We start from the raw sequence: 21,548 nt of genomic DNA, 5'->3' as shown, positions 1-21,548 counted from the left end.
GTCTTTTTAAGATATCTTAATATTCTTTTAGCTGCAATCCAGTGTCTTTCACTTGGTGCAGAATTGAAACGAGCTAACTGATTCACACTGTACGATATGTCTGGTCTAGACCAATTGCTAATATAAGACAAACTACCAATTAATGATTGATAAATTACCTTATCAAACCCCGGGCTTTGTGCATCAGTGTTGCTAAACTCCTGACTCATTGGAGTCTTAGCCGGCTTACAAAGCTCCATTTTATAATCTATTAGCAATTTGCATATCTTATCTTCCTGAGATATCTTAAAGCCCTTCTGTGTTTTCTGTATATTTAAACCGAGATATTTTTTATCTCTCCTAATTGCTTAATTTTTATTTTCTTTCCTAATGATGCTATTATTTTATTGGCCTCATCATTAGTTTCAGTAATCAATGCAATATCATCAGTGAACAATAATAATAATGATATTTTCCCATTTGTCTCCCTCTTAAATAGACATGGATCGCTAACCCAGCTCTGAATCCTATATTGTTTAGTTCCTTTACAATATACTGGTTCCATTCATAGCCTGAGTGTTTAAGACCATAGAGGCTTTTTTTAACAACCAACAATCATTATTATCTATTATTTCACTTTTAATTCCAACAGGTTTTTTCATATATATAGTGTGTCTTAATGGGGCGTGCAAGTAAGCGGTTTCCACATCTAGATGGTTAATTATATATTTTTGCTAGCTGCCCACACTAAAGCTGCCCTCAAGGTTGCTGTCTTAAGACTAGGTGCAAACACCTCATCATAGTCATTGGCATTCTGTCTAAAACCTTGGGCTACCAATCGTGCCTTATGGATTATATTTCCATCTTTATCAGATTTTACCTTAAAGATCCATTTGCAGCCAATGGACTTCATATCTACAGGTAATCTCGCATTCTCATATACTTTCATATTCTTTAATGAGTTCAGTTCCTTATTCATTGCTGCATACCAACTTTCCTTATCCTTAGTAGGATACATTTTTATTTCATCTACAGTACATGGAACTCTATTAATCTGGCACACTGTGTTAGCCTGGTACCTATCAGGCGGTCTAGATATTCGTGTAGTTCTTCTGGGAATTACAGGGCTTGCAGGAGGACTTTTTTGAACTACTACCTGTTCATCTTCCGAGTCCTGCTCAGCTATTGGATCTATTTCTTCCTTTATGGGCTCTATTTCTTCCTGTATTTCTCTCTTTACTTTATTCTTAAAGTTACAGGGATAACTAATGGGATTTCTATAGGATTCAATAATTACTTCTTTATTGGTATCCTGTTCTAACTTCTCCCATCCTACGTGCTCTAGAAATTGGGCACTAGCACTACATAACACCTTAGATGTGCCTTTCTCCCAAAATCTATATGCCCTATGGTTTGCCTGGTAACCAACGAAGAAAAATCGTTTAGCTCTGTGTTGCCCTTTATGCCTGAGTTGTTTAGGGATATGCACCCATGCTGGTGCACCAAATGTGTGCAGGTAACTTAAATCAGGTTTCCTGCCATGCCACTTGGTGAATGGTATTTCACCAGTCGTTGTGTTAACAACGTTGTTCAATATGTTATTAGCACACATTGTAGCCTCCCCCACAAAGAATCAGGTAATCCATAATCAGTTAACATTGTTCTAACCATTGCCTGTAGTGTTTGGCCTCTTCTCTCTATGAATGCGTTGTGTTGTGGCCTGTATGGTGCAGACTTTTTGTGCTCTATTCCAGCTACCTTTAGTCTGTTCTGGAATTTGTTGTTAACAAATTCCATACCATTATCTGTCACCAGGGTTATCAGTTGCCGTTTAGTCTTTCTTTCTGCAAATTTAAGCCAGTTGAAAAAGTGTTGATATGTTTCAGTTTTGCTCTTCATTAAGTAGCAAAACCCATATCTAGAATAGTGGTCCATAATGCTCAGTATATATCGAGCACCCCCATACTGGGTTTCTTTGGACCTATGATGTCTGCAAATATCACTTCTAAAGGTTCTTTGGTTTTGAAACCATTTAACCTATTTGCAGGCAATACTTTGCTCTTATCTTCACAGCAAACATTACAACGCAAATATTTATCACAAGGTTTTAACCTTATTCCATCAGATAACTCTACTGTACGTTTTAGCATTTTAAAATTTACATGCCCCAAACGCCTATGCAATAAATGGATACATTCATTATGAGGCTTTATATTGTTAAATACAGTCTGTGCCTCCCCTTTCTTACTATCATCTAAGACGTATAATGTTCCATTTAAAGCTGCAGTTACCTTTTTTTATCCTTCTCAATTATGCAATTATTATTTTTAAATGTAATTACATAACCTAGTTTGACTAATACCCTTACAGAAAGCAAGTTGAACTTTAGTTGCGGTACATACAACATTTTTATATCCTGATTTATGTACGGACAATGTGCAGTACCTTCTCCTTTCGCTTTCAGGTTCCAGCCATTAGCAAGTGATATATGTTGAGAGCTTGTAGACATTTTACAAATTTTGTCTTATCTCTCGTGATGCAGTGGGATGCACCACTGTCCACCACCCATAAATCATTCTTCACATCACAGTTGCTAAACATGGTTAGTTCTAAGGCTTTCTTGGGCTTTTTACATTCTGGCTTTTTCCTTTTTGCAAAAACTTGCCAAATGTCCTCTTCCTCCACAATTAAAACACTTTTTAATTGTGTATGCCGTCGAAGATAAATTCTCTTCTTCCGGTGCTTTCCTTTACTAAGCTGGTTTCTATCAAACTTTGAAGATAATTTCTCTTCTTTCTTAGATTTATCTTCTCTCAGCTGGTCACGTTCACACCTTCTTCTGGCTTCTTCTAGTATCCTGCCTGTAATCTCGGTTAATGAGAGGCTATCCTTAGGCAATACTTCCAACGAAGTCACATAGTCATCATAGCTTTGATCTAATGAAGATAATATAATGTATACTTGTTGCAGCTCATTAAAGATAAGCTCTTTTCTTGTAATTCTTGAAAAATGCTCTTCATACAGTTTAAATGAGCTAACATGTCTCCATTCCTTTGAAGATGTGTTCGAAACAGCTTCTGTGTAAGATTTATATGTGCTCCTACACTGTCCCGAACATATATCTTCCTGAGGTTCTCCCAGCAGTTTGCAGCATTTTCTTCTCCACGAATATGGACAAGCTGCTGGTCACAGAGAGTCAGTCCTATGATGCATAAAGCCTGCTCATTCTTCCGTTTATAGTCTTGTAACTTTTTGTTATCCTCTTCATCATTAGGATCCCAGCTACTCACATCTGGTGGGTTTGTTATTATGTCCCACAAACCTTCTCTACGTAGAAGTAAACTACATTTCATTGACCATGAAACATAGTTTGTTCCATCCAGCCTGGATATCAGGGACAGATGTGGTAGATTTACTTGTGCCATTACTCTTCAGATATATGACTATTTTAAACTAATAAAAACAGTTTGTTTTTACAGTAATGTGCAACTCACACCAACTCTCACTGCTATATGCTGGTTAGTTAGACTGTGCAGCTGGGCCCATAACCATTGTTAGTGTTTGGGGATAAACCCCTAGCAGAGTATGCAGCAGCAGTCAAGCCAGGCAGCCAAATGAGAGAGGAAGGGTTTTAGAGTATACACACACTGAACACAAACACTGTTTGTAGTTTAAATAGTTTTTAATCCAGTTAGAGTTTAAGCATTGTCAATCAGTCCGTATGTCATTCAAAATATATCCATTCAGTAAGACTCACTAACTCAGTCCAGATAATAGTCCTTACTATATCTTTATCAGCTGATAAAGATATCTTCTCCTCCTCCGATGCCTTTCTCCAGAGGATAACGCTGGATATTCAGTAGAATCAAACAGTAGACAGTCGCAGTAAAACAGTAATAAACAGTTGTATCCAGCAGTAAACAGCAAACGGTAAACAGTAATACAGTAGGCAGTAGGCAAATAGGCAGTAAGCAGCAAGCTTTCTCCTGCTTCCTCTTATTGCAGTTTCTAACCGCACCCTTAATTGGCTAATTACATGCAGTGTGGTGCTTAAAGCTACAAACACTTAAACTATGATACCTTAGTTTATATATTTATCCACCCAAACCTTGTTGGGTATCAATGTTATACCTAACAGCATGGTCTATGGGGGAGGAAGGGGCCCTGATCCCCTTCATGGGCTGCAGCTGGGAGGACTGGTTAAAAGGACAAACTGCACATGGCAAAGTTGCTGGAAGCAAAGCATGCATTCTTGTCGGAGCTTATCTGTGTTTTGGCTTCCTCTCAACTGTGGCTGCTGCATTATCTGGTAGAAGTCTGCAATTAATCATCCTTACCTGCCGTAGTAATTCCTTCAGTGTGGTGTGTTGGGTTTTTTATTTCGAATTAACTTTACTTTGGGTGTGGACTGCATTTACTCCCTCTGTAAACTGTTTCCTTTAAGAGTTTGATATCCAGCCGAGGATAATTGGACATTGGGGCCAAGTTGGAGGCATTAAAGGGACTTTCTCCTATTTTTGTGACTTGGTTATTTTTGTGTCATGCCCCGGGTCATCACAGAACACCTCAGAGAAGGACGAGCTAAACTCAGTGATAGTCGTAAGACAGAACTCCTCTGACAGAGAATAGATGACACCCTCCCTATTCCAGGGCCAGCTAGAAAAGGCAAGTCCATAAAAAGCATGACTGGATCAAGGTCATCCATTTGGTGTAGTAGTTAGGGGGGGCTGAACTTGAAACTGGGGTTCCTCAATATCTAGTAAGACCTACTAAGACCACACCTGGAATACTGCAACCAATTTTGGTCACGGTACTACAAAAAAGATGTTGACATTTTGGAAAAAGCTCAGAGAAGAGCAACTAAGGTGATAAAAGGCCTGGAGATTAAAACATATGAAGAACGTCTGCAGGATTTGGGCTTGGGTGGTCTAAAGCAGGGGTCCCCAACCACCGGTCCACGGACCGTACCGGTCCGTGGAACAAATCCTACCGGGCCGCTGGTTTGCTGGGCGCCGCCATCTTGTTTTGATGAAAAAGTGCTCCCGGTGAGCTTTTCCGGTAGAAAGCTCACCGAAGCACTTTTTCATCAAACAAGATGGCGGCGCTAGCGCTTCGTGAGCTTTCCGGGTAGAAAGCCATTTCTACCCGGAAAAGCTCACGAAGCGCTGGCGCCGCCATCTTGTTTTGATGAAAAGTGCTTCCGGTGAGCTCACCGGAAGCACTTTTTCATCAAAACAAGATGGCGGCGCCCAGCTGATGCCGTACCGGGCCGCGGCGCCCAGCTGATGCGGGTACCGGGCCGCGGCATAAAAAGGTTGGGGACCACTGGTCTAAAGAAAAAAAAGAATTAGGGTTGACATGATAGCAGAATTCTAGTATTTGAGGGGCTGCCACAAAGAAGAGGGGGTCAAATTATTATCCAAAGCACCAGAAGGCAGGACAAGAAACAAGGGTTGGAAACTAATCAAGGAAAGAAGCAACCTGGAATTGAGGAGAAATCTCATAATAGTTGAGGGCAAGTACCCAGTGGGGTAGCTTGCCTTCAGAAATCGTGGGCAGTCCATTTCTGGAGGTTTTTAAAAAGAAACTAGACCCTTATCTGAAATAGCATAGGTTCTCCCGCTTGAGCAGAGGGCTGGACTAGAAGACCTCCAAGATCCCTCCCAACTCATTCATTCTAAATCTAAGTCTAGTCTTCCCTTAGGCGTGAATGCCGGATGGGTGAGTGGCTTCTTCTCAACCCGACCTATCTCACAGGGCTGTTGTTGTAGGGAGCATAGGCAGGGAGTGTTATGTCTGTGCCTGGATGTATACAAAAGCCAAGATAGAGCATAAATATTAAAAAATATATATATGTAGTTCATGGGGGAAACTTCAGAAGGAAATAGGGTTGTTTTCCCCTCCCCCTTCCACAGGGGAGTCGATATGCCAGCAAAGAGGTAATTTCAGAGGCACGGAGCCATCGGTGCTGCATTGCAGTTCCGCCCAATCTCCCTGAAAGAGCTGTTGCTGGGGGAATAAAATGAGCAGAGACCATCTCGTGTAGGCTACCTTGCGCTCCTAGATGAAAGGCAGGATATAATTGCAATAATAGAAGCTTCTGGCTGGCAGAGATGATAAAAGGAGAGTCAGCCAGCCAGCAATTTGGCAGCCAGAGACTTTTCCTGGTAGCTCGAATGGCAGCGGCTATCAGGACTGGAGTGGAGAAAGTGGGTGGGTGGGGGGATGGGGAGAGGCAGGAACAGCAGTGCACCAGAACGGGGCAGTGAGGGGCTGTGGGGAAGGAGGAGAAGGGAAGAGTGGTGAGGAGAAGCCACAGAAGTCATTTCACTCTCCAATGCACACAAGAAGGGGAAGAATGGCGGGCAGCCACTCTCCCCCATGAGGCCATAACCCAGAGGAGAACAAAGCAAGCCAAGCTTTACAAGTCCTCACCCTTCTGAAGAGGAAAGGGAAGGATAAGTCTTGACAAGGACAGGCCTTTGCTATGGGAAAGAATTGCAGGGATCTGCCAGCCGTATATATGCTCTTCCAGTCAATCCCGGGCTCAGTTTAAGCAGAATGGGTACCAGCCGCGTGCATCTGTCCGGCTGTATGCAAAGAAAAAAAAAACAGCAGAGAGGTGGCTGGCTGGGGGCAGACTGTCCAGCCGTCAAGGCCCCTTTCTCCTTTAAGGACCCCTGAAAAGCATGGCAAGCCTGATATTACTGGGGTGGGGCAAGAATGATTTCCTGCCAGCAAAGGCTTCTCGGCCTGGTTGCTGGGTGGGCGTGGCCATAGTGGGTGTGGCCTGGTTAGCCTCCTGCACCATGGCCGGTGGGGCTTTTTTGCCCTCCCCGGGCTCCGGAGGCTTTCCTTGAGCCTTCAGGAGGGGGAAAATGGCCTCCCCAGACTCCAGAAGCTCTCTAGAAGCTGGAACCGGGCCCATTTCCAGCCTTTCTGAACTTCCGGAAGGCCCGTTTTTCACCCTCCCCAAGCCTCCACGCGTGCCCTGCACTTACCTGCATCCAAAATGGGCCACGTGGGGGCTCCTGGGAGGGGCTGGGCAGGGCCAGCCAAGAGTGGGATTTGGGGGTTGTCTGGACAACCTAGAAATTACGACGCCTTCGGTCCGATCTAAGTATAATACATAAAATCATACATTGCAATGTCCTACCTGTCAATGAATACTTCAGCTTCAACCATAACAATACAAGAGCACACAATAGACACAAACTCAAGGTAAACCACACCAAACTTGATTGCAGGAAATAGGACTTCAGCAACAGAGTAGTCAATGTCTGGAATACTCTACCTGACTCTGTAGTTTCTTCCCCAAACCCCAAAAACTTTAACCGTAGACTGTCTACTATTGACCTCACCCCTTTCCTAAGAGGTCTGTAAGGGGCGTGCATAAGCGCACCAACGTGCCTACCGTCCCTGTCCTATTGTTTCTTTCTTATTTTTCTTATACGTATCCATTTCATGAATTCATACCTATGTTTATACTTTATACCTGTTACCTTATAATCGCTTGACAAAATAAAATAAATAAATAAATAAAATAAAAGAATCTTAGCTAGGGGTTCTCCCAAACCCCTGCAAACCCCCAGCAGCCCAACCCTGCCTGCCAGTCACAAAACTGATATTTTGCAGCTTCTATGGAGCTTCATGAAGATACACAAGAAAATGCTTCTGTCCCCTTAAGTTAGTGCTGGAAATACATCGGTACAATTTCTGAATGAGAACACAGAGGTCTGGCACTGCATTCAGACGATCCTGGAAGGGAAATGCCCTAAATTCTCAGTGCCTGCTTTTTTTTTTTTTTTTAACACAAGGGGGGGGGCGTTTTTTTTCTCCCCCCAGGAGTCTTCATTCCGAGCTGTGATGAGGATGGATACTATCGGAAGATGCAGTGTGACTCCAGCAGTGGGGAGTGCTGGTGCGTTGATCATCTTGGCACGGAGCTGACAGGAACCCGGATGCATGGGAATCCAGACTGTGGTAAGGAAAGGGGAGAAGATTTGGGGCAGGAGGGGCATTGAGAATACACCTTACCAATGGTGGGCTTCAAAAAATTTTTTGCTACCGGTTCTGTGGGCATGGCTCAGTGGGTATGGTGTGGCTTGGTGGGCGTGGCAGGGGAAGGTTACTGCAAAATCCCCATTCCCTCCCCACACCACTAACCTGCTTTCCAGCTCCGTTCTCCTGTGCAAGGCAACCAAAGAAGACCCAGCCGATCAGCTGGGACTTGGGAGGCAGAGAATAGATGGGGGCGGGGCCAGTCAGAGGTGGGATTTGCTGGTTCTCTGAAATACTCAAAATTACTGCTACTGGTTCTCCAGAACTGGTCAGAATCTGCTGAATACCACCTCTGCATCGTACATGTGAAGGGTATCTTCATGTCATTCTCTTGGTCATTACAGGTAGACCTTGACTTACAATCATTCATTTAGTGATGATTCAAAGTTACAACGTCAGTGGGGAAAAAAGTGACTTATGACTGTTTTTCACCCTTAGGACCGTTGTAGCATCTCTGTGACCATGCGATCGAAATTCAGATGCTTGGCAACTGGCATGTATTTATGATGGTTTGCAGTATCCTGGGGTCATGCGATAACCTTTTGCAACCATCTGGCAAGCAAAGTCAACTGGAAATCCAGATTCATTTAATGACCATATGGTACACTTAAGAAGTGCAGTGATTCACTTAACAACTGTAGCAAGGAAGGTCCCAAAACGGGGGGAAAACTCACTTATGTTGGGGTGGTGCAGTGGTTAAGAGTGCAGTACTGCAGGCTACTTCTGCTGACTGCCAGCTGCCTGCAGTTTGGCAGATCGAATCCCAACCAGGCTCAAGGTTGACTCAGCCTTCCATCATTCCGAAGTTGATTGTGGTTGATTGTGCTTTGGGTTGTTTGGCAACCAGTCCAGCTTTACAACCCTTTGCAGTGTCCTGTTGTCATACAATCACAATTTGTTAGTTTCTGGCATTTATTCCCAGATTGCAGCAAAAAAATACCTATTGGATAAAATTCATTGCCTAACAAATGTGCAAAATGCTGAAAAATCATCCGGTCTCATGATACCTCGACTTGCAATCGCAACAACTTATGATCACAATTCCAGGTTCAATCCAGTCATAAATAGAGGACTACTTATGATAATAAGCATCTAAAATTCCTACAAAATTGAATATCAAATCTCGTAACACATACTCTTAAAAACCAGACCATTTGACTTGAAAACTCTTAACTCAAATGTCATTGTAGCTTGTTTTCATGGACATACCTCGGTTCTTTCTTCTCCTTAAATAATAACTAATAGCTAAATAACTAGAGCCTCGGTGGCGCAGTGGTTAGAGTGCAGTACAAGCGAACTACTTCTGCTGACAGCCAGCTGCCTGCAATTTGGCAGATCGAATCCCACCAGACTCAAGGTTGACTCAGCCTTCCATCCTTCCGAGGTCAGTAAAATGAGGACCCAGATTGTTGGGGGCAATAGGCTGACTCTACAACTTAGAGAGGGCTGTAAAAGTACTGTGAAATGGTATAAAAGTCACTTAAGTGCTAGTGCTATTAACAACTGTCTTGCTTAGCAACAGAAATTTTGGGGTCAATTACGGTCGTAAGCTGATGGCTACCTGTACAGGGACACAACCACAAAGTTTATTTGGCAATAGTACAAATTGTTTGCTGTTGCCTTCTTCCAGAATGTTACCCTCTAATCTGCAGTTTGGGGATTCCGTAGCAGTTCTCTGCTAGCCTAACTCCCAAGGCATGATGATGTCAACCTATGGATGTTCATCTTGATGTCATCCCACAAACAACACAATGAAGCAAACCTTTGTGTCATTTCTCTTAAGATTTCTTTACTTACTTGTTTATTTACAGTTAGTCCTCAACTTACAACAGTCCATTTAGTGACCATTCAAAGTTACCACGGCACTGAGTTATGACCTTTGGAGCATCCCCTTGGTTATGTGTTCAAAATTCAGATGCTTGGCAACTGGTTCATATTTACGACCGTTGTTGTGTCCCAAAGTCAACAGGGAAGACAGATTTAGTTAACAATCATGTTACTAACTTAACAACTGCAGTGATTCACTTCACAACAGTGGCAAAAAAGGTTATTAAATGGGGCAAAACTCATTTGACAACGGTCTCATTTAACAACAGAAGTTTTGAGCTCAATTGTGGTTGTAAGTCGAGGACTATCTGCCCTTTATCAAATCAGCTGAATTTGTGCTTGAACAATGTCCTTTTGGGATACCTAAATGTCATCATACAAAGAAGGCTAATTCTATCTGACTGCATTTCTAACCGGTGGGATCCATTTGGTCCATGTTCCTTCCGTAGTCCCATCTGCCCTCCAGGTAGCAGCCATTTTGTAAGTATCCCAGAACTGCTCTTTCCCAGCTGCCCGACATCTTCCCTGAAGGATGGCCATAATGACCGTAGCCAAGTTTGTGGGCTTAATCCCGCTTAAGGATTTGTGAGAGAGCTGTGCTTCATTATGTATTCCAAGTGGGACAAGGAAGGATGGACATGGGCTCTCCACATAGCCTGACGTAGACTAAGGTAAATATATAGTTAGTCTTTCTCTCCCTTTTTGGAGCCAAGAAGAAACAGTAGCTCCTTGTTTCCTTCGGTGTGAAGAATTGCATGACTGTATGGCAGGATCTGGGGAAAAGTAGATTTTTCTTCCCTTTTAGGGGAAGCATGTTGTCAGCGTTTCAGCGTTCCAGCACCCTCCATTCCTCCCAATAACTCCGAGACAGACATCTCCTCAACGGTTCCTTTTATTTTGGATAGTAACTGGCACAACTGTGAAATCCTGAATCTGAAAGTTCTGGGCTTCCTTACAATAGGTAAAAACTACAAAATCCATCCCCTGCACTCATCAATCACATCACATGGCCCAATCACCGTCCGTCCCAAAGTAAGACTTCCTCTCACTTATGTGCAAAACAACTTGACCTTGAATCAGAAAAAGAATGTTATTATGTCTGACTAGATATATTCCAAGAAATTCCCCCCTCCCGTTCTCCCAGGCTCAAATGTGGCAGCGTGGGAGCATCTGATCTCAATATGGCTTCCAAAGCTGACACATGTAGCATTTCCAGACTTGGAAATACCTCTAATTCTCTGTTCTAGGGGTGCCAAATTCAAGGCCTGCAGGCTAGATCTGGCACGCAGGGTGCTTGGAGCTGTCCCATGGGGCCGCCCTGGAAACATCAAAGGACCAGCCCATGGAGACCCTGGCAGCGAAAACGGAGCTTGGGAGGGCTGCACGTACTCCTTCAAGTTTGTTTGCGCTGGCAGAGGCCGTTGCAGTTGAAAATGGATGTCGAACTGGCCATGCCCGTCCTGGCCACATACACACACACACACACACACACACACACACACACACACACCAAGGTCAAATACAACCCTGATGTGGCCCTCAATGAAATCAAGTTTGACACCCCTGCTCTATTCCCTTTTAAATGTAAATAGGAGGATCCAGTGAATTATGATATTTTTGCTACTCTTTGCATTTTTGTTTCTTGCTGTTCTGACCAAAGCTTCCTAGACCATAATTACGCACATGCTTATTTTAAAAACAAGACTTATTTTATTGCAATGCTGGGAATTGTTTTCATTCCCAGCCAGACTTAATCTCAAACAGTCCCTTGAGATAAGCACCCACCTTTCTTTTCTGTGAAGTGCTGCCAATAACAGAAATATCAAATGAACTAGGAAAAAAAACAACCAACCAGAGCTTCAAGAATGAAACTGAACCGAACAAACAACTTTACTTTCTGCAAAAGTTTCATCATCTTTGCCTGTCCTTTATACCTTATGGGAGGGGCAATCATCTCCCAGCCTTACTCCCAAGTCACCCCTTCTGCTTCAGCTGCTCTTGCCTTCTAGCAGCTCTGTGCACACATGCACTGGGAACAGGCTCCCCTTGTTCCTCTGCCTCACTGCTGCCAGACTCTGGAGGCTCCGGAGTTAGCACCCCACTCCCAGATGGTCCTGGCCCCATCCCTGCATTGGACGCAGGACCCTCATCCGAGTCCTCTCCAGACTCCCTGACTGGTCCCCGTCCTTCCCCACTGTCCGATTCCACTGCTGGCTGTGCTGGCTGCCGGCGAACCACAACACTTGCTGATGTTAATCAGTAATACACAGTTCCTTTGGAGAAGGTACCACGGAGACTTGGAGTATCTTCTTCAATTCATCTAAGTATAGGTTAAAGAGATATTGCCTAAGAAGCAGAAGTGATAATGCACAGTGCTACTGTTCGGCATCAAGGAGTCAAAGCGATTTAGACTTCACTGCAAGCAAAGATTATTATTTACGGAGAGTTAACAAAACCAGGTGAAATTCAAAAGGGTGCAAGGAAAGGATGCCCGTTATCTCCCCTGTTGTTTATATCGGTCCTGGAAGTTTTTTGTTTTAGAAAAACTTTATTTCAGTTTTCCACATTTTAAAAACATCTTTTTTTTTTAGTGAACAGCATGATTCCAGGTTTTACATTTCCATACAAACATGACTTTCATTACATACTCATCTTTCACATTTAATTTCATATCTTACCATTACTTTACATATTATCTATTATTTTCCTCAAATACATTCCTCCAACTTATTTTATAAATTTTTCAATACATTTCTTGACCTATTTCCCTGAACTTTAAATAAGCCATTTTTTATTTTTATTTTGGAAATGTTGGAATTGAAATGGAATTTTTGAAATGATGAAATAGGAATGTGCGATGAAATTGCAAACATGACAGGTAAAAGTATAAAGTACAATGAATAAGAAGATATGAGAGTTATTTAAGGTGCTAGAAGTTTTGAATAGGGATATTAGGCAAAATGAGAAAATAACAGGCATAAATAGTGCTACCCTTCAGCATCTTTGGATCCAAACTTAAAAGAACCCTACCCGTGATGGTTAATGACTACAATAAAGGTTGATTTTATTTAAATATTTCAGCACACCTGACTTGGGACAAGGGCAACTTTAATGCCCATCACGGCCATTATCCCACATTCATATCTGACTGTGGCAAAATGATTTTGAAACCATACAAGAGCTCTCCATGGTTCAATTTTGGCAGTTCAGGTAATCCTTGACTTAGAACCACAATGGAGTCCAAAATTTCTGTAGCTACGGGAAACATTTGTTAAGTGAGTTTTGCCCCATTTTACAACCTTTCTGGCCACAGTTGTTAAGTGAATTACTGCAGTTGCTAGCTTATTGACACGGTTGTTAAGGGAATCTGGCTTCCTCATTGACTTCTCTTGCCAGAAAGGGGTTGCAAAAGGGGATCACATGACCCCCGGGGACCCGGCAATCATCATAAAGGTGAGGCAGTTACCAAGCATCTGAATTTTGATCATGTGACCCTGGGGATGCTGCAATGGTCATAAGTGTGAAAATGGTCATAAGTTTTTTTTCCGGTATCGTCATAACTTCAGTCACCAAACAAACAGTTTGTCAGCTATGGAATTCATCGCTGCCACATAGTTGGAGAAAGTGGGAGGGGGTGATGTTTATTGAGTAGCTCTTAGTAGACAAAATATATTGTTTGGATAGTTCAAGGTTACAGAGTGTGGCGAAGAAAGAAATAGAACTTATTTTGGGATTGGTACATGTGATGTGGTCATGAGGGAAAAGGTGATGGTTTGTAGGTTGGGACTTTGTGGGGAATCCGGGAAGATTTAGTTCCAGATTTCCACAGTATGTGCCCGGTGCTATTCTAATAAAAATACTTTAAGATGATGTGTGTCTTGGAGTTACTCAAAGGAATGGATTTTCCCTGGAACGCTGACACAGTTGTAAGTTGAGGACTACCTGTATTGTAAGAATCTGCATTCTGAAACAGCTGCCAAAATCTTTGAAACTAATGCTGAAGAATATAAAAATCTCTTTCCTAGCAAGCCTAGGATGAGGTGAAGGGCTGTCAGTGCTCTTTGAAGTTGTTTTCCCAACAATTCAGAATATATTCTCCACTATTGAAGAATTAGGAAATGTACCAGAGGTGGTATTCAGCAGGTTCTGACCAGTTCTGGAGAACTGGTAGCGGAAATTTTGAGTAGTTCAGAAAATCAGCAAATACCACCTCTGACTGGCCCCGCCCCCATCTATTCTCCGCCTCCCAAGTCCCAGCTGATTGGCTGGCTCTTCTTTTGTTGCCCTGCACAGGAGAACGGAGCTGGAAAGCAGGTTAGTGGGGTGGGGAGGGAATGGGGATTTTGCAGTATCCTTCCCCTGCCACGCCCACCAAGCCACGCCCACCAAACCAGTAGTAAAAACAATTTGAATCCCACCACTGAAATGTACCCCTCCAACTGCATTTCTCTTGTTCTTGTTTCTATAGATGACATTGTTGGATTCTCAGGGGACTTTGGGAGTGGTGTCGGATGGGAAGATGAGGAAGAGAAGGAGACAGAGGAAGCCGGTGAGGAAGCTGAAGAAGAAGAAGAGGGAGAAGCAGATGATGGCGGCTATATTTGGTAGATGTCACCAAGGGGCACTGTTTGGCCAGGATGCAGGCTGTAGGGCTGGGAGGTAGCAGTCAAAACTGAATGGAGAGGAACAACTGAACGAGATGATCAGGAAACACAGTTGAATGTAACTAACTATGGCAGAATGTGGGAGTGCGTGTATGCATGAATGTATGTACACTTGCCTGGGTGGGTCCATTTCTCTTTTTGTGGCTGTGGAGATCATCTCTTTCTTCCCAGCTTACCAGAGATCAAAGCTATAGCCCTGTAGGTTCCAGAGAATCTTTTGTTCATATGAAATTTAAAAACAAAAACAAAAAAATGATCAGTGACACATTTCAGTTCCTAACCAGGCTCAAAACACCTGTCTCTTTCATCGCTCTGGCTATGGTGCCCAGCAATAGCCTGCAGTGTGTATGTCCTGTCCAAATGCTTGTCAAGCAATCTGCCGATCATTTGTGAGTCTTCATTGCAGTAGATCACCAGAATTTGCCTAACAGGTCAGAAATCAGGAGCAATCCACTCTCCCATGACTAGCCATTTAAGTCTAGGACGGTACTGAAGAGGAACAGCTAATGTATTGCTATTTACAAATATAGTTCCACAGCAATCATTTCTAGATAGGTTTCCAAAATCTTGGAGAAGTTCCCCTGGAAGATTGAACATCCGTGCACTAACGTGTGATCTACCTTTACTGGTGATCATACTTAGTCTTCCTGGTTAGGAAAGCTTTCAAACATGTCTGTATTTGCTTCAAATGTAGTTTGGTGTGCTAGCTAGTGCTGTAGAATAAAGGACTTTTTCAGTCCTCTAGACATCCCGATGGAAAGGCAAGGAGTTCTGGGACAGAGATTGCTGAAAACATCAGTTAAAAGAATTAAGTAATTAGTTGTGGAAAAGAAATCAGCAGACTAGATACAGCAACTGCAAGAAATGGTTTCCCATGATAAAAGGTATTGGTAAAGATAGGTATCTCAGTAGCTTTGTTATTATATTGCTCTGTGCCTTGGGTGTGGGAAATCTATCTAACTGGAACTCACTGTTCTCCTCCTACGTTCTGCAGTACAAGTCTTTTCTCTTCACAACATAGGAGAAGAAAGACATTAGGCATCAACTATAGGAATAAATACACAAAATTGCATTATCCATTAAAAAGAATAAGCATGTGCTTTCAGCTAATGATGAAAATGATCGTGATAATTCTATTCAGCATCCTGAAATGTTTTCTTACCCCCTCCCCAAATAAATTAGGCATTGTTTTTCAAAATTAGACAGTGGGGAAACATCTTGGGGAAAAATATAATCATTTTCCTGGTTAGTGGAATGTCAGGCTTTTTAATCCCAACAAGGCCAATTAACTTTTTTTTTTTTTTTTAGGAAGCTCATTTCTCCACTTCCCCTTGTTTGGATACACTCACTCTGTTTGTGAGCATGGGTGCTTGCAAGTATTTGAACACCTGTGTTACAATCCTGTCCAAGTTGTAGCTGTGCATGTCCTTGGGTGGCATGAAGAAATGTTGAGTGCTGGAGTGTATGAGTATGTGTGAGTACACACTGAGAAGAGGGCAGGCAGTTTGGCTTACATCAAGTACCCCAATGTTTATGTAGATACTGAGCTTCGGGTTGAACCCTTGGGAATAGTGTGCAAGCACATTAAACAAATCGTGGGATTTTAAGCAGCCTCACTTCCCAGTAAGTCCAGCCACCTCTATAACAGAGATTTCTTATGTAGTCCAGCTGTGATAATAAATGAGCCTTGCTGTATTGAATTCTCTATCTTCCTCACATTTACTCCTTCTCCTCCTCCTCTTCCAACTCTCACACTCCCTTGCACACTTCCTGATCCTGTCTGTCTTCGTGTGTTTCTTGATCTTTTCTCATGAAAGAAGAGTAGATCACGGCTGAACACGACTTGATTTGATCCCCAGCAGGAGAAGTTATTACTTCAGTCATTGATCTCTGGAGAGGGTTCATTGTTGTAGAGGTTGCAATTTTCGTGTCCTCCAATTCTTTTTTCCCCCCCTAAGATCTTCTTAGCCTGTATTCAAATGTTGAACATTGAAATTGTCTTGCTCAGTTTTTTTTGTCATGGCCTTTTGCTCCATCTCTGCAGGTGATAAATGTGTGTGGGTGGGTCTGGGTTTGCATTTCACAGCTATGCATGTTTAAGGAGTTGTAAATACATTTTTTCACACTAAAATACACTCTGTTGTTGAGGGTAGCCTTCCCCCAAATGATGCTTGGTAGACAAACAAAGCATCTTGTCTCTGTTAACAAATTAACACAGTTAACTTCAGTTAATACTAGTTAACTTTGTTAACTACTCTTTGCCATTTAGACTTGCTTGACAGCTTTTGATGATTCTGTGGCTACCTACAGACAATTGTTTGTTAGTTTCCCTTCAGATAATTGAAGGTGATTTGCAACAAGCAAGCACTCAACTCTGCTGGTAACTCTTCTCTCCAACCTTTAAGCCTTTCCTCACAGGTTTTGTAGGTTTTCATGATCAAAAACATAATTATTCATTTACCTTGAGCATAAATAACAAAGGAAGAAAAGGAGGGGAACAGCTTTGTGAACAATAGACAGTAGGATGCTACTTTCATGTCTTTGAGAAGAAACCCCAGTGAGATTTCTCTGAAATTGCTTTCAAGTCTCTTTAACAAAAAAAAGAAAAAGATTGCTTAGCTCCAGTCTTAATTTTACCTTGAAAGAAGCCCATTATTTGCCTTGCGTGTTTTCAGCCAACTCATTGCTGCGTGACTGAAGCAAAGACAATAATATCTCTAAAGGCCTCCACAAAAGAAGTTCAGATGAACCATGTTGGTTCACTTTGACAAGTGGCTATGAATGCAGAACCATCCAGAGTTGCGATCTGATTTCCTAACACAAGTCAGAGAAATCTAGAAGGGGTAAGATTTGGACAAGATTTGGCATTTTCTATTGGTAACATTTTTTTTCTCATTAAATCTTAATCAAGACCCCACACGGGCTCTTTTACTAAGGCCTCACCTCTCTTGGACATCTTTCAGGGCAGGGGTCTCCAACCTTGGCAACTTTAAGACTTGTGTCTTGAAGTTGCCAACGGTTGGAGACCCCTGTTCCAGGGGATTCAAAAAAGACAGGTGGGGTCCAAAACCTTGTGACCAGAGTCCCGCCTTTTTTCTACCTCCATTGAGTGTATGGGCTTCGGTCACACGGTTTCAAACTCCATCTTGACTTTTTTGACACATGCACACATGCATCTCCAAACAATCTGTTTCCTCTGGGTAGGCATGGATTTTTTTAAAAAAAGAGACGAATCGATCCCATCTCTCAAATCAGCCAGCCTCAGCTTTTCCCCATATAGGGATACCATAAAGTTTGGATGTTCTTCTCCAAGTAAGGCCTTCCGGTTTTGACGGCAGACTTTTGAGTCATAGAATTTCTGCTTCTACAAATGAATCCTCGTACAAAGAGCTTGTATGAAGGGAAATGTGGTTAATTAAGGTTCATTAATTTACCTCAGTTTCTGAAACAATAGAATACTTGTTCTAACTTGCAAATAAAGAGGGAATGTTTAGTTCACTCACTCTTAACCCCTTTTCTATAGCCCTGTGATCCATGATACTCTCATTCTATTGTTTTCCAGAAGGATAAGCTGCTACATTTAGGCAGCTTGGCAATTCAACACCATATATCAGCTCATTTTCAAAAATAAAGATACCCTTTGCTGAGGCAAGCAAAATAGGCTAGGATATTATCATCTCTTTCCTCTGATCACCACATCTAACTCTAGGGTATAGCATATTAGGTAGTAATTCCACTGGATTTAACATCTTGATAGACATGCTGATGGAACTAGAAAGAAGAGATTGGTCAAGGAAAGCATCTTATTATATGGTTAGTTTCAACCTGATATGGAGATATTGGGCTTTTGGAAAACCAGTTTACATTTCTATTCCTTTTTTTGAAATCAGAATAATCAACAGTTCCTTCTAAATGCTAGGCAATGGGATTATCAGAGTTCATATGCATCTAAGTGACTCTAATGCAAATGAAGAATAGCAAAACTGAAGAAAAGCAAAAAATCTACTGACCCAAATTGTAAACTTAGTGCAATTGACTGCATGGCCTGCCAAATTAATGCTTTTTTGAGATTTTTCCTTAGGATGTTTACAATTTTAACCAAATACTTGTAGGCATGAATGAAGTATGTGTCTATAACATGTTCTCAAACCATGTTTATCATAGACGTAGTTTTATGATGGAACTATGATTGCTTGCAGCTTGCCATTGAGCACAGTAGCAAAGCTAATCTACTCTTTGTAACATGAATGAAAAGCCCCAATATTTTTGATCCTAATGTTTTATTTTCTACATTCCGAACCATAAGAATGAAACTTCTCTGGTTATTTTCCCCAACTTTTTTTCCCTTTGAATTATGACACATATCAAGAAACAGCTCAGCTAGCACTTAACTGGCTGAAAAGTTGATTCCGCTGGAACATTAGGTCAGAATACATTAAATCAGCTTCCATTAAATTACTGAAGAGAGATTGCTTTCTTCTTCCTTCCATGTGTGCAAGGACTATTTTCCTTTGATTTGCATCTCTTGTAGATAATTTGAGGAAAGGAATGATGTACCTGAACAGTTTCACAGCCAAGGGAAAAAAGACATTGCAAGCATGAAATGCAAAAAAGGAAATTACAGCTGCTCTCCGCTGTGGGATATTAGGAGATAATCATCCTGTGTATCTTTTCTTCCAGGAATGGTTGAGGTAAAAAACTAAAGTTGAGTTTGACTATTGGCGATTGCAATTTTCTTGGTAAAAATATGATAGTGGTTTCGAGGCCAATTCAGATCAGTTACAGATAACAGATAATCAGAATTGGAAGGGACCTCGTATGTCATCTAGTCCAACCCCCCGCCCAAGCGGGAGACCCTACACCATTTCTGACAAATGGCAGTTCCAATCTCTTCTTGAAAGTCTCAACTGATGGCGCTCCCACAACTTCCGAGGGCAACTTCTGTTCCATTGGTTGATTGTTCTCACTGTCGGAAAGTTTCTCCTTGTTTCCAGGTTAAGTCTCTCCTTGTTCAGTTTCCATGTGTTATTCCTTGTCTGGCCTACAGGTGCTTTAGAAAATAGCTTGCCCCCTCCTCTCTGTGGCAGCCCCTCAAATATTGGAGCACTGTTATCATGTCTCCCCTGGTCCTTCTCTTCACTAGACTAGCCAACCCCAATTCCTGTAACCGTTCTTCGTATGTTTTAGTCTCCAGTCCCCTAATCATCCTGGTTGCTCTTCTCTGCACTTTTTCTAGATCAGTTACATACCACCCTTCTCCTTCCCAAATCCCACTAATGTTGTTTTAAAGACAATCCACCATCATCATCACTTGTGCAGACTCAATATCCTGGTAATGAATGAAAATCAGTAATCCCTCAAGCTGTTAGTTGCTGTACAACTAACAGCTTGAGGGATTAGTGATTTTCATTCAACAGCCATTAAAAAAATGCTATTTTCTTCATGCCAGTCAGAGTCAAAGTCTCATTACATTCATTTTTATTTACTTGGCTTGAGCAGCTGATATGGGTAGGCAGTGAAGTTCTCCGGCCACCAATCCCCTGATGGAGTCAAGATTGAACTCATGTTGATGTGATTCTGGATAAAGAGTACAAACTACTTGGTTGGAGTATCTGAAGGAGGGATGAAGCAAAAATTCCCTCCAATGAGAAAATGAGCCTTTCCTCCTTGCTCAGCAAAGCTCCAATAGTCCTTTATTAAATCTGTGCTCTAGAGAAACACATGCATATATCTTTGTTGCCATGTTGAAAGTTAAGATCTCTACCTATTTTATTGTGGGATTTCCAGTTTGCTCATTAAAAAAAAACCAAGCAAGATTCTTGCTAAACTGGCACTCTCCATATGTAACTCCCATAATACAAACCAATATAATCAAGGGTTTTTGCTGACAGGAAATTATGGGCAAAGGGAGTCTAACATCTGGAGCTTAAAACTGAGGATGGCTATTCTAAACATAAATCTGTTTATACCATTAATCCTTTCTCCTTTATATTCAGTATTAATGGACAGAGAATGCGTTTGAAAAACCTCCTATAGATAACTATCCTAAAAGTGTTTGCTTTTTTTTTTAAAGAACATTATATGCTTAATAAATCAGAACTGAAGAGAAACAAACTTGCCTATTAGCCTGGAAACCTATTTTACAAGTCTGATGTGCAATAATAACTTCTGAATTTTAGAGTTAAAGATCGTGTTTGCGTGCTTCAATTTCAGTTTGTATATTTAAGTGCTATAATTGTATCTCGATAATTCTAGATGTTGAATACAAAACCAAGTGTTAGAATGTATGTGTGTGTGTATCATGGGTGTTAGGACGCTGTGGGGCACGATCCTACAAAGTTCATCGCCTATGTGCTTCCTTTGGGAGATGTAACCTTTAAATCTACCCATTGGAAACCTTTGATGGGATGTTTTTAAAAAGCTAAACTTTGGCAGGATCCTGCCTCTGATTTTTCTGTTCCTAGAGCTTTTCCTTCCTTATCACCCAGCTGTGACATTCTTGTGCTGCTTCTCTATGGCTCCCTGGAAAAATCGATTTCACCTTTGTGGTGTCTGCCTAATATTTTACTTACTTACTTTAACGACTTACTTAAGCTAAGGAAACAAGTGCACACATACACCAGTCCAAGAAAGGAAATATGACAATATTTTTTAAAAAAAGGAATAAACATTTATAAACACCATTCTCTTTACGTTTTCACTTTTGTTGGTGTTGTGGTGTTGAAACAAATACAAGGTGGATGAGAAGGTTGAATCTGAAGAAAGAGGATGTGACTGTCACCGATTTAGGCTGTGGACACTTCGCTATAAACTCACACCTTATCAACCTTGAAAGGTAATTCAGACAAGAAACACACTAGCTCCATCATTATTGTAAGGTTACACTAACAGAATCTCACAAGTCAGAAAATATACCTTTATAGGCCAAGAAACTAGGAACAATCCCTTCTGATATGTTTGCCATGCCTACATTCCATCTGGAGATTATGCTGCCTCTCATCTGTGTTGTTGTCTAGT

At 41.7% G+C, this 21,548-nt stretch overlaps 1 protein-coding gene across 2 annotated transcripts in view; it reads left to right on the top strand.

The window, feature by feature from the left end:
* Positions 1 to 21,214, top strand: part of SPOCK2 (SPARC (osteonectin), cwcv and kazal like domains proteoglycan 2) — a 123,578-nt gene extending 102,364 nt beyond the window's left edge. The window contains exons 9-11 of one of the 2 annotated variants that reach the window (XM_087964102.1): positions 7,825 to 7,962; positions 14,336 to 14,471; positions 19,063 to 21,214. In XM_087964102.1, coding sequence (XP_087820228.1) covers positions 7,825 to 7,962; positions 14,336 to 14,471; position 19,063 — 275 coding nt within the window. In that variant the 3' untranslated portion in view covers positions 19,064 to 21,214. Of the gene's footprint in view, positions 1 to 7,824; positions 7,963 to 14,335 lie in introns of both variants that reach the window. The other variant, XM_026681222.2, reaches the window with a different exon arrangement.
* Positions 21,215 to 21,548: the final 334 nt, after the last annotated feature.

Source organism: Notechis scutatus, chromosome 4 (genome assembly GCF_049901735.1).
Source record: "Notechis scutatus isolate UNSWTSFEM ecotype Mainland chromosome 4, rNotScu1.2, whole genome shotgun sequence".
Taxonomy (NCBI): Eukaryota; Metazoa; Chordata; class Lepidosauria; order Squamata; family Elapidae; genus Notechis; species Notechis scutatus.
The sequence above is the reverse complement of the archived record's forward strand: the minus strand, read 5'-3'. Positions and strand labels throughout refer to the sequence as shown.